General features: G+C 36.4%; 1 protein-coding gene across 1 annotated transcript in view; it reads right to left on the bottom strand.

Moving 5' to 3' along the window:
• The window catches only part of sim2 (SIM bHLH transcription factor 2), a 121,747-nt gene that overhangs the window by 19,399 nt on the left and 89,168 nt on the right, over positions 1 to 13,180 (bottom strand). Inside the window, exon 6 of the mRNA XM_051926864.1 lies at positions 959 to 1,158. Within this exon, the coding sequence (XP_051782824.1) occupies positions 959 to 1,158 (200 nt within the window). The remainder of the gene's footprint in view (positions 1 to 958; positions 1,159 to 13,180) is intronic.

Genomic DNA, 13,180 nt, shown 5'->3' on the forward strand with positions numbered 1-13,180 from the left:
TGGTACTAATTAAGAAGAGGTGGTATTCACAGCATTGGCACGCACACAAGTAATGTCACTGAGAACAGGCCTCTTTAGCTTCTCCTAGTAATGCAACCAACCATCACTGAAATATCACGGTGCCTTGTTGCATGTCAATTGACACATGCAAGTAAGAAGTTCACTGTACTCTGTGCATTTGACAATATTGACCCTATAAAGGTATAAACATTCAAACTTCACATACAATCAGCAGACAAGACCTTCCCTTCTGAAGCTCTGAGGTAGGATCACTAACTATTGCACCACTCAGAAATTGTCACTTCTACTATAAGTCACTTTTTTTTTTTAAGAGTATTACAGCTAATTCTGTACTCATATGAATTCCAGGCACAGTTCACTTTATTTTAAAGTTGTTTTTGAAAGACAGATTTCTGTTAATAAACTAAGAGACATTCCTTTATTTTTAGAATGATGCAGGCAAGACTGTAGTATGTTGCTATTTGGATATCATTCACTTCTGAAAATCATTTGTACCAATTGAAATAGAGAGTTAATCATTGTCTAGGTTGTATATCAAATAATAATAATACCAAATTATTTTATTTTGTTTAGATAACATAGATGTATGTGTCATTAGGAATTAACAAAAGAAGCTAATTTGTGTTAAATGTCTGGCTAGCAGCAGTGTGACTGGTGTGGCTATTTAAAGTGTGAAGTTTTGTATGCAGGTGTCTTTTTAAGGAGGCCCTTGGTGGAGTAGGACAGCAATGTAGTGTAATGCAAGGGGTAACCACATCTGACATTGGCTCATTTCTTTTCATATTTCGGTGATGGAGGCGGACACTGGTAAATGGTGCAAGATTTATCCATGCCAAGACAGATGTCTGATATGAGTGGTTTGCCTCTTTAACTTGCCTAGTTCATAAATAACCATTTGTATTTGTTGCAGTTGGCTGATGATTCATTGGTCACTTACTTTGAGTCCAAGAAAATGAGCTTCAGATCCAGGCTTGCACGAAACATGAACATGTTGCTGTGGAGTTTGATCTCTGTGATGGCACTAGGAGGCAAAGAGTGCCCTACAGCCACTAGCCCTACAATCTGGTAGCAGGAGTCATAGAGTGACATGTCCATCATGAACTGGCGGATCTTCAGATAGCCACTGCAGTGAATCACCTAGGATTAGAATAAAGAGATAGGAGGAGTTATTGGCTTCTGGAATATATAAAGTAAGATTGTGTAATTTACGCCTGAACAATCAGAAAAAGTGTTCATTTTGCTGGGGTTTAGGAGTATTCTAGGATTCAGATGTATTGTCCATATGTACAGCATTCATATATTCTCCAGAGTATTAACAGAAGCAGTTAACAAATTAAATAACCTGGGAGCATAACTGAAAATTAGGCAGGCTGATATGTGTTTTTTATTCCATAAAATGAAGTTTATCATGAACCCAGAGAGTGGAAATGTGTTGCATGTTGGTTGAACATGAAAAGTACAATTTCTCTGTACTTCATACATGTGACAATACTGCCACTAGTAATTAAGACAGTTGCTGCCTTGTAGTACTGGAATCACAGTTCAATTCCCTACAGAAGCACTTTCAGAGTGTGCATAATCTTTCTCCTTTTGTTGGTTTTGGGTGCTCTGGAATCATCAGCATTGCAAATTTGTATGTTGAGCTAACGTATGACCCGAAAATAGGCTGTTATGGTTGATTTTTGAATGTGCTTATGTATCCTCTGATGGCTGGCCCCAGGTCCATGATTTTTTAAATACTTGCACCTTATATTGCCCTACATGGGATTAACATATTTAAAAAGGGATAGATTGAATCAGTTATAGCTGACAAGGTCACACTGTGTATATGGTATAAAATATATTTTTTAACTTTTCACATTTGATTCATTTTGTGTTGATATTGTAACCACAGATGTGTGTCATTTTACTATAAGTAGCCCTGTTAGTGTGTGTGTGAGTGCTAGGATGTGATATCTGAAATTTCACTTCTGGACTAGAACTTTATTGTGTGAGCTAGAGCATCTGAATTTTGTTTATAGATGGAAGGGCAATTACTGTTTACTGTAAAAAAAATACTTCAGGTAGAAATATTGATTCTTTATTGTCTGATACCTGTTAAAAAAGTCTTGCCTTGAAGTTATCTCTTCTCCTCAGACCCTTTTAAATATTATTACATTCTCTGTACAATTAAAAAGGCAAATAAAATATTTGGTCATATTGTAAAAAAAAAAAAAAAGTTGAATATGCTTCCTCTTGAGCAGAGGAGGCTGGTGTAGAGACCTAATCCAAGTCTTCAGATTCTCATAGGCATTGATAAAATGTATCCAGCAGAAAACGTTCAGGTAAACAGTCAATCATATATGTAAGGACACTGACTGATATTTGAGGGGTGGTTGGGGGGAGTGCAATTAAATCACAACTAAAGAAGTATCACTTTAAAAAGACTTGTGGGAAGCTGGAACAAACTGTCAAGTGATGAAGTTAAAGTAGAAACATTTACAAGTTTTAAAAAAGTTTCTAGATAAGATATTGGGACACCTTAACTTTCAGTTAAAGAAATGAGGCTGATGGACTTAATTGTCTCCTCTTATTTGTAAGACAGGTCATGCTCTTACTGATGCAATCATTGTCTACATGTTGGTGATCTGATGGATCAAAAAAATTCTCATTAGCCTGTTTGTTTGTAGAGGTGCTGAAGTAAATGGTTGGTTTGTGAAATTGGACACTGTGTTTCGCCTAGAGAGTGCATGTTAACACTATCACTCAACCCTGTTGAATATTGTAATTACTCTTTGGATAGAAATAAATAAAATTGACTACAGGCTTATTAGTTAAAATTGAAGATAACAACATAACTGACACTGCAAGAGTTGGATGTACCCAGTGCTTCCAGGAGAGACTTTAGCCCCACTATGACCCTCAAATGAATTAAACAGACCTGATGATGAATTGGTTAAAAACAACATAAATTCTTATCTTTACCTAGAAAGACAAGATATCACACTTGAGAGGTGATGTGTTGCATGTTGATTGGACATGCAAGTAAGAAGTTCACTGTTGTCTGTATATGACAATACTATCACTGTACTACTGCTATCAAGTACTCTGAATTAAGAAAAGTTTATTATACAATGAAGTACAGTAATTCACAGTGAATTCTGTAAAGACACTGGAAGGAAGGAAGGAAGGAAAAAAACAAAATAAGTGCCAGGAGTAAGACTGCTAGGTGTCAGGTGTTAGGTGTCATTGTTCATATCGGAGTCCCATTAAAGTTAACATCATTGTGGTTTTCTGCAACAAGTAGTCTTTACTTTTACATTTGCAAATGTTTGTTTTGTTTGGTAAAATAACTATTAAGGTGGTTGTGTCCATGTGTAGTGGTTAAAGCCAAGCATTCAGGTAAACAGCACCTAGGGTATAAAGTCAATGTGAATGGAGATGATCTGCTGTGAGAATGATTCAAACTGCCTTACAGTCTCTAACCCCCACATTTGTGTTATTTGACTTTTGAAAATGGCTCTAATGTTAAGTTGAGATTTGACAGAAACATTTGCTCCCTTACAAGATGCTTTTTTCAATTATGAGTGAGTGTTGTTTTTAGTCTGAAAAAATAACTGCAATCATGCTTGAAATGCCTGAAGCACTATCATCTCATTTATAAAGCTAGAAAATTCTATCAATCATAATTTAAAAATGAAAAAGGAAGGAAAACATCATAGTGCCTTATATATAAATATGCTTCCTGTTATAGAATATTAGTTTTTTGAATTCTTTATTAAATCAGAGTTGCTATGTTTTGACATAATTAGAAAGACATTTTGACTGGAATGTATAGTCTGGATGGATGTATAGTCTTGCTGTAAGGATGAGTCATAACTGTAATGAGCAAAATATGACTCCAATAGGCCTATGGGGAAAACATAAGACCAGTAAATAGTATAGCATTACGTACTGCAGCCTAATGGTTCAATGCCCGTGTTTGCTCACCTGTGTGACTTTGAGGAATTCCCTTAAGCTGGCAATAAAAAAACGAAAATAACTGTACCAATTGATTTGTAAATTGCTCTGTTTAAAGGTTCATTGTATTCAGTGATGGGCATATTTAAAAACACTGTAAGGACACACTATATTTTGCGGAAACTTGTAGAGTGGACTTGGACGCCAGTCCATCATACAGACAGTGATAATTAAGTATTCCCTTAATTTTTTGAGCATTGTATGTCTGAAGAGGACAGCCATTCAAAATTTGGTTATAGATAACATGGATCAATGTTAATTGCATGTATAGTTATGTGCTTTCATGTTAACTTCAAACACCTTCCATATAATTTCAAATCATCTTCTTCAAGGTTTACAATGTATTTTGCAGAGATAATTGATTATGTCATACATGTGATAGCTGCATATGCAGCTCCTTAGTCATTGAAGCAGTCCGTTATTAGTAATCAGCAATTAATTCTTCTGCCTCATAGCTCTAGGATCATGGGTTCAATTCCCAGCTTGTTCATTGTTTGTGTAGAGTTTGCATGTTTCTTTGTTGACCCAAGGGATTTTGTTGGCTCACTTTCAAATCCCAAGGACATGTGGTTTAGGTTAATTGATTACCCCCATATGAAAGAGAGTGAGAGCACATGTGAGAGAGCCCTGTAATGAACTGGAGTCCCGCCAGGGTTAGTTCCTGCATTGTTTATTGATGCTGCCAAGGTATCAGCAACCTGCAAACATGAAAAAGGATGGACACTAAGAAAACCTTAAAGCATATAGGCATTAAGAGTTCTGAACCCTAATAATCTAAGTTGTAAACAAACAGCACTAACTACTATGCCACCAGTTTAATTTGTTCAACCATCCATCCTTTCATTTTCTGAACCAGCCCACCCTTTTCTGGTATATGTGGGAGGCAGCACCCTATCCTGATACCATCAAATGCAAGGCAGGAACCAATAGGTTACTTTAATATTACCCATGATTGTGTCCTTGATCTTCTTTCAGCTTAAGAATGAAATATGTCATTTTCTCTATTAAAGCTACAAAGCAGACAAAGACAAGTTTAACTACTTTTTTCTTTAAACAAGGCAAGAAAAGCATCTGAAATCCTTTTTAAAATCTTGTGGTTGCTTGGATTACAGAACAGCAATAACAGATAACAGCTATGCTGTGTGTGGTGATCCTGGCTCATCCCGTTTCTTATTGTATGATTTCGGACACATGCTGACACAAAGCGTCTTTTGTGGCTCCCTTTAAAGAACGATCCTTCTTTGACTTGCATCCAGAAAACAGCTACCAGCCTACTACTTTAGTTAAGCCGATTTAGCTTGAAAAGAAGAGCCACACGAAACAAAGAGACCTCTTTGCAGCCCAACAGCATTTCAAGCGATCACTGAAAATATGGAGGCAGATCTTAGTGGGTGTTGGTACTGACAGTCAAGGAATTTTTTACTGTTTACATTAACTGTGCAATGCCTGCTGGGAAATGCACATTTCCGAAAGACCAGCACCATGCCACATCTGGTTCTGTGCCCATTAAAATCCCATGACTTGATATATAGTAGTGTGCGTATTAGTGGCACTAATGTGAAATTGTTTGGAGATTATGAGCTGCCATGCTGGCGGCAAGTGCTGCCACAAGGATGCTGAAATTGGCATAATATTTCTGTTTGCTTAATTCTATTGAGCTCTTCACATTTTATTTATTTTTCTAAGGAGTTCTGTCATTCATCTGAAACCCTCCATAAAGAATAACTTATGCACTCCTTTAACCTGAATTGGTTATTTATTGCAGTGTCAACGAGTGGAATACTAAAATCATCATGTTGGCCGAATCTATTCACAAGTACTTTTGGAAGAAGTGAAAGAGCACTGTTTTTTTTGTTATGTATTTTTTTAAACATTTACAGTACGTGGTGTTATAAAAACACAGGGATGGCCTGCCTTCCCAGATGGGATGGATGGACCCTTGTCTGGCTGGAAGGCTCATATATTGGAAAGAAATTGAATGGATGTCCTGAACCTGGCTGGCTTCCAACAAAGTGGAAGGATGTGGGAGACTGCCTATCAGGGCTGTATACTCCCCTAGTGCGCGAGGTGGCAGAATCTCTTTACTGTATCACTCGTGCACACCTACTGGGCAATCTAGGAATTGTAGCCCTGTTGGACAGCTATGGTGGATGTTGCTAGTGGAAGTTGTAAAGATTAGATGCCCTTATATGCTCCTGATTCAGTAGTGGTTGCTCCATACAATGTTGTGACACTGGAAGTATTCAAGGGTCTGACATAAAATGAGGAAGGCAAAACCTGCAGAGAGGAATGGAGGATAGTAAAGAAAAGAAACAGAGTTATGCATTATGTGTGTTGTGGAGGAGAACAAAGACTGTTTAAATGTTATCTCCTTTAATTAACCCTTTAACCGCCAACTCCCTAAATATTCCCCAAGCCAGGCGAAATCTGAACAATTTTTGTTTTTTTACTTTTTTACATTTTTTTTACATTTTTTACATTTATTCAAGCAGTATTGACCACTAAATGTTGTGCAAGTTGCCAGTGTATACACGAAATCTATAAATGTAACCTGAATTCTCAGCTAAGCAAAACATCTTGATACCAAACCGTGCCCTTTTCAATGGTAGATACTGTCGAAACTGTAAGCGGCCCTTCCATGACAATAAACTTTCATCAACTGCAACTGACGGTCCTGGCATGTAGGGCAACTGAAATGCTTCAAATAAATGATCAATCAAAGGACGTAGCTTGAACAAGTGGTCGCGGTTTGGATCTTTCTTATCTGGCTCGTTTCTGTTGTCATTCAAATGAAAGAATTTCAGCAGCAAAGAGAATCGGTTACGTGTCATGACAGCTGCAAAAATAGGTGTTGCATACATAGGATCTGTAGACCAGTACATCTCAATATCTGGTTTTCTGATTATTCCCATCAACATCAAAATCCCAATGAATTTTTTCATTTCGTTTTCATCAGTGTCAAACCAAGCACGAACACGGGAATGTGGAGGTAAATTGGGATTTTTCTCAATAAACTGTGCTGCATACAGATTTGTCTGATGAACAAAATGTCTAATCAAATCAGGTGACACAAACAGCTCATAAAACTGCTCAGCAGTGTAATTGTTTACATCAACAATAAAGCCACACGTTCCCTCAAACGAATGCAGAAAAGGTAGTTCACCACGGGCAGCAGTCCAGCTGAGATGCTGGGGATACAGCCACTCAGCGCCGTCATCCGATGCGTCTTCATTCACAATATCATGCAGCGCACGTTGCTGCTCATCACTGTCACTAAAATCTTCTTCAGAACTGCTACAATCATGATCAGAACTGTCCAAAATCGCCTGCAAAGCCTCACTTGAAGTCAGTTTACGTTTCGCCATATTCACAGCTGTTACATGCGAATCACGTCACATGACGGCCAAAACAACCACAGACTTGTCGAAATACAACGTAGTAATAATACCCACGCCAAACCGTCAGTTATACTACTTGCCAGGCATTCATATAACCACAGGCAAATGTGCCGGATAATTCCGGCAGTATGGCGTTAGCATTAAAACAGCGGTGCCGGATATATCCGGCAGAGGGCGGTGAAGGGGTTAAAACATCACTTGAACCCAAAACTAGATTTTGAATAGTTGTGCGAGGGATTTGGGAAACAATGATGTCCCCTAGAGGCTACAATTGTATTTGGCAATCATGTCTATGTCACAGATCACCAAACGCCAGATACAATTACTCATACTCTAGTTTCGGGTTTAAACAATGTTTTATTTAAAAGAGAAACTTTTCAACAGTAATTTTTTTAAATTCTATTTCTTTTCATTTCTATCCTCCACTCCTCCCAGGTGAGCTTTGTCCTCCTCTGTAACTCTGACTCCCAGTGTGAGCTGAGATAATTCATTTTATGTTGGACCTGGGAATAATTCTTGTGTCATAACATTGCATGGAGGAAGCAATTCTGGGATAGGAGGAGACTCCTCAAAATAGGGACATCTACAGTATTCTCACCAACTTCCCCTAAATGATACTGTTGTATCCAGCATGGCTGTAAAACAGGACAACAACTCCTCAGTTGCCCCAAGGCTGTGTGCATGGGTGATTCAGTAAAATGATACCATCACCTAGTGCATTGAGGGAGTATATAGCCCTGATACTGTAAGTGGGCCCTGTCATCCTTCCACTTTGTTATCCCTCCTGGATAAGGGGACTTTAGCCCCTCCATTACATGGGTCTTCTGGCCAGGCAAAGGTCCAGCCATCACAGTCGGGAAGCCAGTCAGTCCCTGCCTTCTTTTACAGTGGCACATACAAAAATGACACAGTCTACATAATTTATAACAGACTAACACCTAATGCTTTATTTGTAATGCCCAGGTTAGCATGTGACGAAGTGGTCAGAACTTACCTATCCAGTGGGTTCTTATCATCAAGATTATATACTGTATTTTCTATCAATTAAAGTGAAATAATGTATTTATGCTATTTTCTGGAATCTGCACATGTGACAATGCCATCACTACCGCCACTATTAGTACTGTTATGATTATTGTTTTTTTCTATTTTATTTCATTATTATGTTATTTTCCTCCTCCTAGTAACATCCCAACTATTGGAAAACCATTCCTTGCCAGGAGATACAGTATGTGCCCTGAAACAGACAAATAAATGCCTTGAGAAAGAGAGTTGCTGGATTAATTACAAAGTTTTCTGCATACTGTGAATGACAGGCTGCTTGTGGACTGTTTTTTATAGCATATATATATATATATATATATATATATATATATATATATATATATGGAGAAACTAGGTATAAACATGGTGGAAAATACTTAGAAAAGACTAAGAGTTGAATGGTAATTTGGAACAGACAAATATATTGTCTGAGGAGGGCGGGATTGTTAAGTCCAGATAAAGATTTGAAAAAACGGATTGTAAAACATCCTAAAAGAACTGAAAAGCCTCCACCAGCAGTTTTTTTTTTTAGAATTTATTTGAAAGCCTGCTACTAGGGCTTCATGTTTTATATCAATGATGTTAGCTGTCATGTGGGCAGCAACAGGTGTCCTTACTATACCCAGCATAGTCATGGTAATGAAAAGTGAATGTAAAATGGTGGCACCCATGAAACAAACATGATCCAAAATGGCAGTGAGATGATTTGCCCTTATAACAACAATATATATATATATTAGTGCTGGGCAGTATACCGGTTCATACCGAAAACCGTTTTTTATTTTTTTTTATGATATGGATTTTTCTTATACCGCAACACCGGTTTAAATTGCCTAAACAACGTTCGCAACGTGGCGCAACGGGAAACTGTTCAGCAGACCTTTTTCACTGCTACACCGCTAAACACAGACTTGTTGCACTAGGGCTCTTTTTCACTGCTACACCACCAAATAGTGGGCGGTAGTATAGGTATGCCGTGCAATGAAAATGAACAGAGAGCCGAAAAAAAACAGTCACGTCTGTCACCTGGAGATGCTTTAGTTTTAAAAGGTCAGATGTGTAAATACTGTTTCTATACTACTGGATAATACTGCAAGCCAAGTTGTACTTGTTTTATTTGTTTTCAATACAGTGTAATGTACCTGGGTACTGTGTAATAGTGTGACAACATTTTGACTTTATTCTCGACATTTCCACTTTAATCCTGACGCTTATGACGAGAATATATTCTTTTGACTTTATTCTCGTAATTTGTCATTAAAGTAGAACATCGTAAACTAAACTTAATCATAAAATGAATATTTAATTTACTAGATTTTCTCAAACCCCGTCATAACTTATATAGCACATTAAATGCTTTGTGCTAAGTGATTCGTTCAGAGATGGGCGCAACTCTGACTGGATGGCATAATTAAACATGTATAACGAAGATATTTTTAAAGTTCTGAACACTCCGTGGGCTAAGTTTATAACTAGTTTTAATTTCACAAAGACGTTTATCGTGTGGTGATTGGTTATGTGGTGAAAGAAAAAGGAAGGATAGGAACTGGGGTTTTGGTAGCCTACGTCAGATAGAGACAGCATGCATGCAATAAAGATAGTCCGCTCAGAAGAACATGCATTGAATTCTGTGTTCGTGTCTCCGACCAGCAGATCACAAACCCAACATTTACACAATATTTAAGTTAAACCTGTGCGATAGCTATTCATACATCCAGTTTTTTGGAGCCTCGTCACACCTGCCATAAAGTTCTCTACACTGAACATACACCTGGGGACCGCTTACTGCGAGGGAGCAGCACTACCGCCTCACTACCGTGCATGTGTAATACCTGCTTTAATGCATTTCATCATGAAAGTGATATCAAGTATTTATCTTAGCATTCTAAATTTTCAGAAAGCAGGAATATCATGAAGTGAATGGATTCTGTATGGTGATCGCTGTCTTCTGTTAGCACGGAGGAAGTCAGTTTAAGAAGCGTAGTGATCAACCACTGGGTCGGGGAACGTAACACAAAGCATTTAATGTGCTGCATTAATTTATGACGGGGTAAATTAAGTAATTGATTAAACATTGATTCTAGGAAGAAGTTTAGTTTACGACATTCTGCTTTAATTATGAAGTAAACTATGAGAATAAAGTGGAAATGTCGACTTTAATCTCAACATAAACGGCGAGAATAAAGTGGAAATGTTGACTTTGTTCTCGACATATAGTTTGTTTTTTTCTTCCCAGTATAGCTTAGCTTGAAGCAAGGTCCATATTAATGCAGTTTGCCTAAATGATGGTTCAGCTGGTAAAGATGTCATCACCAAGGTGCACTTGTTTTATTTTATTTTAATTTGGTGAATACTGTGTAATGCACCTGGGCTTGAAGTCTTGAAGTAATAGTGCAACTATCAGTAATAATACTATTATTTATTTTATTGTTATTATTTATTAGTTTAAATATTATGCAGTTTAATGATGATAAAGTTGTTTAAAAAGTCACTTTAACGTGTCGGTGGACAGAGATTGTTAACATTAACAGAAAGTGTAGTTGGTTTACAAAAAATATTTACTATTTATTCCTTTTCTAAGACATATTCGGTGCAATACAATTTTTGACAAGCACTTCTGGATATTTTACTAAGTCTAAATGCCTCTTTGTATGGTTGAAAATATGTTGTCAAAATTATAGTTTGTTTTTGCAAAATTTGTTCAATAAAAAGGTTCTATATTTTGACTGCATCTGTCATGCAATGTGACACCTTCTCCATTAGTGCCACCCCCTTGAAAACTATCACTTTATGGGGCAATGCAAAACTGTATTAATACTTGGGTGCACATTAAAATGTTTTTTTTTGTACAATGTACAATACTCTTGACAGTGGAATAGGTTATTCTTAGCCAGTAATTGCAGTGGAAAATGTGGTTAACATCCATTCATGCATGGGGAAAAAAATACCGTCCAATACCGTGAAACCGGGATAATTTAGAAAAATACCGTGATATAGAATTTTGGTCATACCGCCCACCCCTATAATATATATATATATATATATATATATATATATATATATATATACAGTATATATATAATATACTGTGTATGTATATATATATATATATATATATATATATATATATATATATATATATATATATATATATATTATACTGTGTATGTGTGTGTGTATATATATATATATATATATATATATATATATATATATATATATATATATATACTGTATAAAGAAGAACAAAATATTTGTATTACAAATGTGTCAATTATTAAGAACAGAAAACTATGTGGACTTTCTTTTTAACACTGTGCCCAATCTAATACACCCAACATCTTATTACCTGTTTTATATATGAACTGGTTCAACACTCTGTCTTATATTAATTGTTCATGTTGTTCATTATTATTCTTTCCAACACTGTTTGTTAGTGGTTTTCAGATTAATTAATATTATTTTTAGTTTTGAAATAGTACTATATTTTGCCTTTATTGTTTCTTTACATTTCACCTTCATTATTGTAAATTGCATATTTTAGCACCCCACAATTCAATAATAATAATAGTAATAATAATAATATTCTACTGGTATCAAATGTAACACAAACTCACAGCTGAACTTGTTCTACCATTTCAACAGAAGGCCCCAATTTAAATGTTTGCAGTTTTGAGCAGGTTTTCAAATAAATGTTACAATTTTAGTGCAACTTGATGATGAATGAACATTTTTCTCAAAACAAAAATGGGTGTTTTAAGCAGACCTCTTGTATGATAGGTTCTACTTGACACCAAGGGGTTCCTGCAATGCAGCTAAGGCTGTCAATTCAACACAACTGGTTAACCAAGACTTCATGCTTCTACTTTTATCATTATCTTTATTAATATTATTATTCCATAACAATTTTAGGATAAAAAGTGAAGATATTGAAATAATAGTTTTTTATTTTATGAAAGAAAATGCTTGATGTATGCAAAATTACTTTAGTCTTCCAGGTGCTGTGCAAGCAGCAGCCTTTTTACAGAAGATCCATATTTTTCACTGTTTTTCTTTTTGTTTCTGAAATTATTTACTAGATTCTAGTCTTATTTAAAATTAGAATTGACCAGACTTCTGGCTTGTCACTGATAGTAGTTACTAGAAATTGGATAAATGGATTTCAAATGGATCTTAAATTTACCAATGAATGGCAATGCATGAAAGCCCAGGTTCTGGCTTGTCTTGACTGAACTTCAAATGGGCTCTGAACTTGGATGGAGTTGCGAAGAGGAGCTGAAGGCTACCTTATTTCTACAACACCTGAAACATTTAAAAAAAAACATGAATAAAATAAAACCGGTGTGTATTAAATACTCCTATAATCAGCTATTTGCATTGCGATAATGAGTGCCTAAGCAGCTCAGTTACACTTTATCGCAGGAGCGGTTTGTCCACAGATGGAGAGGGTGACGTTCTGGCATGAGAGTAAAAGCAAAGCGAAAAAGATTTAGAACTGGTCCACCATCTATTATAATGGGCAATGTTCGATCTCTGTCAAATAAGATGGATAAACTGTCCGTGCTTATAGCAGATCATGGAGCATACAAGTACAGCAGCATTTTGTGCTTTATGGAGAGCCAGGAAAAACCAGATATACCTAACACTGTTTTAATGCTAAATGGATTTAATCTTATTCGAGCAAACAAAAACCCAGTATGGTGTGGAAAAAAGACAGG

The sequence above is a fragment of the Erpetoichthys calabaricus genome, chromosome 4, assembly GCF_900747795.2.
Source record: "Erpetoichthys calabaricus chromosome 4, fErpCal1.3, whole genome shotgun sequence".
Taxonomy (NCBI): Eukaryota; Metazoa; Chordata; class Cladistia; order Polypteriformes; family Polypteridae; genus Erpetoichthys; species Erpetoichthys calabaricus.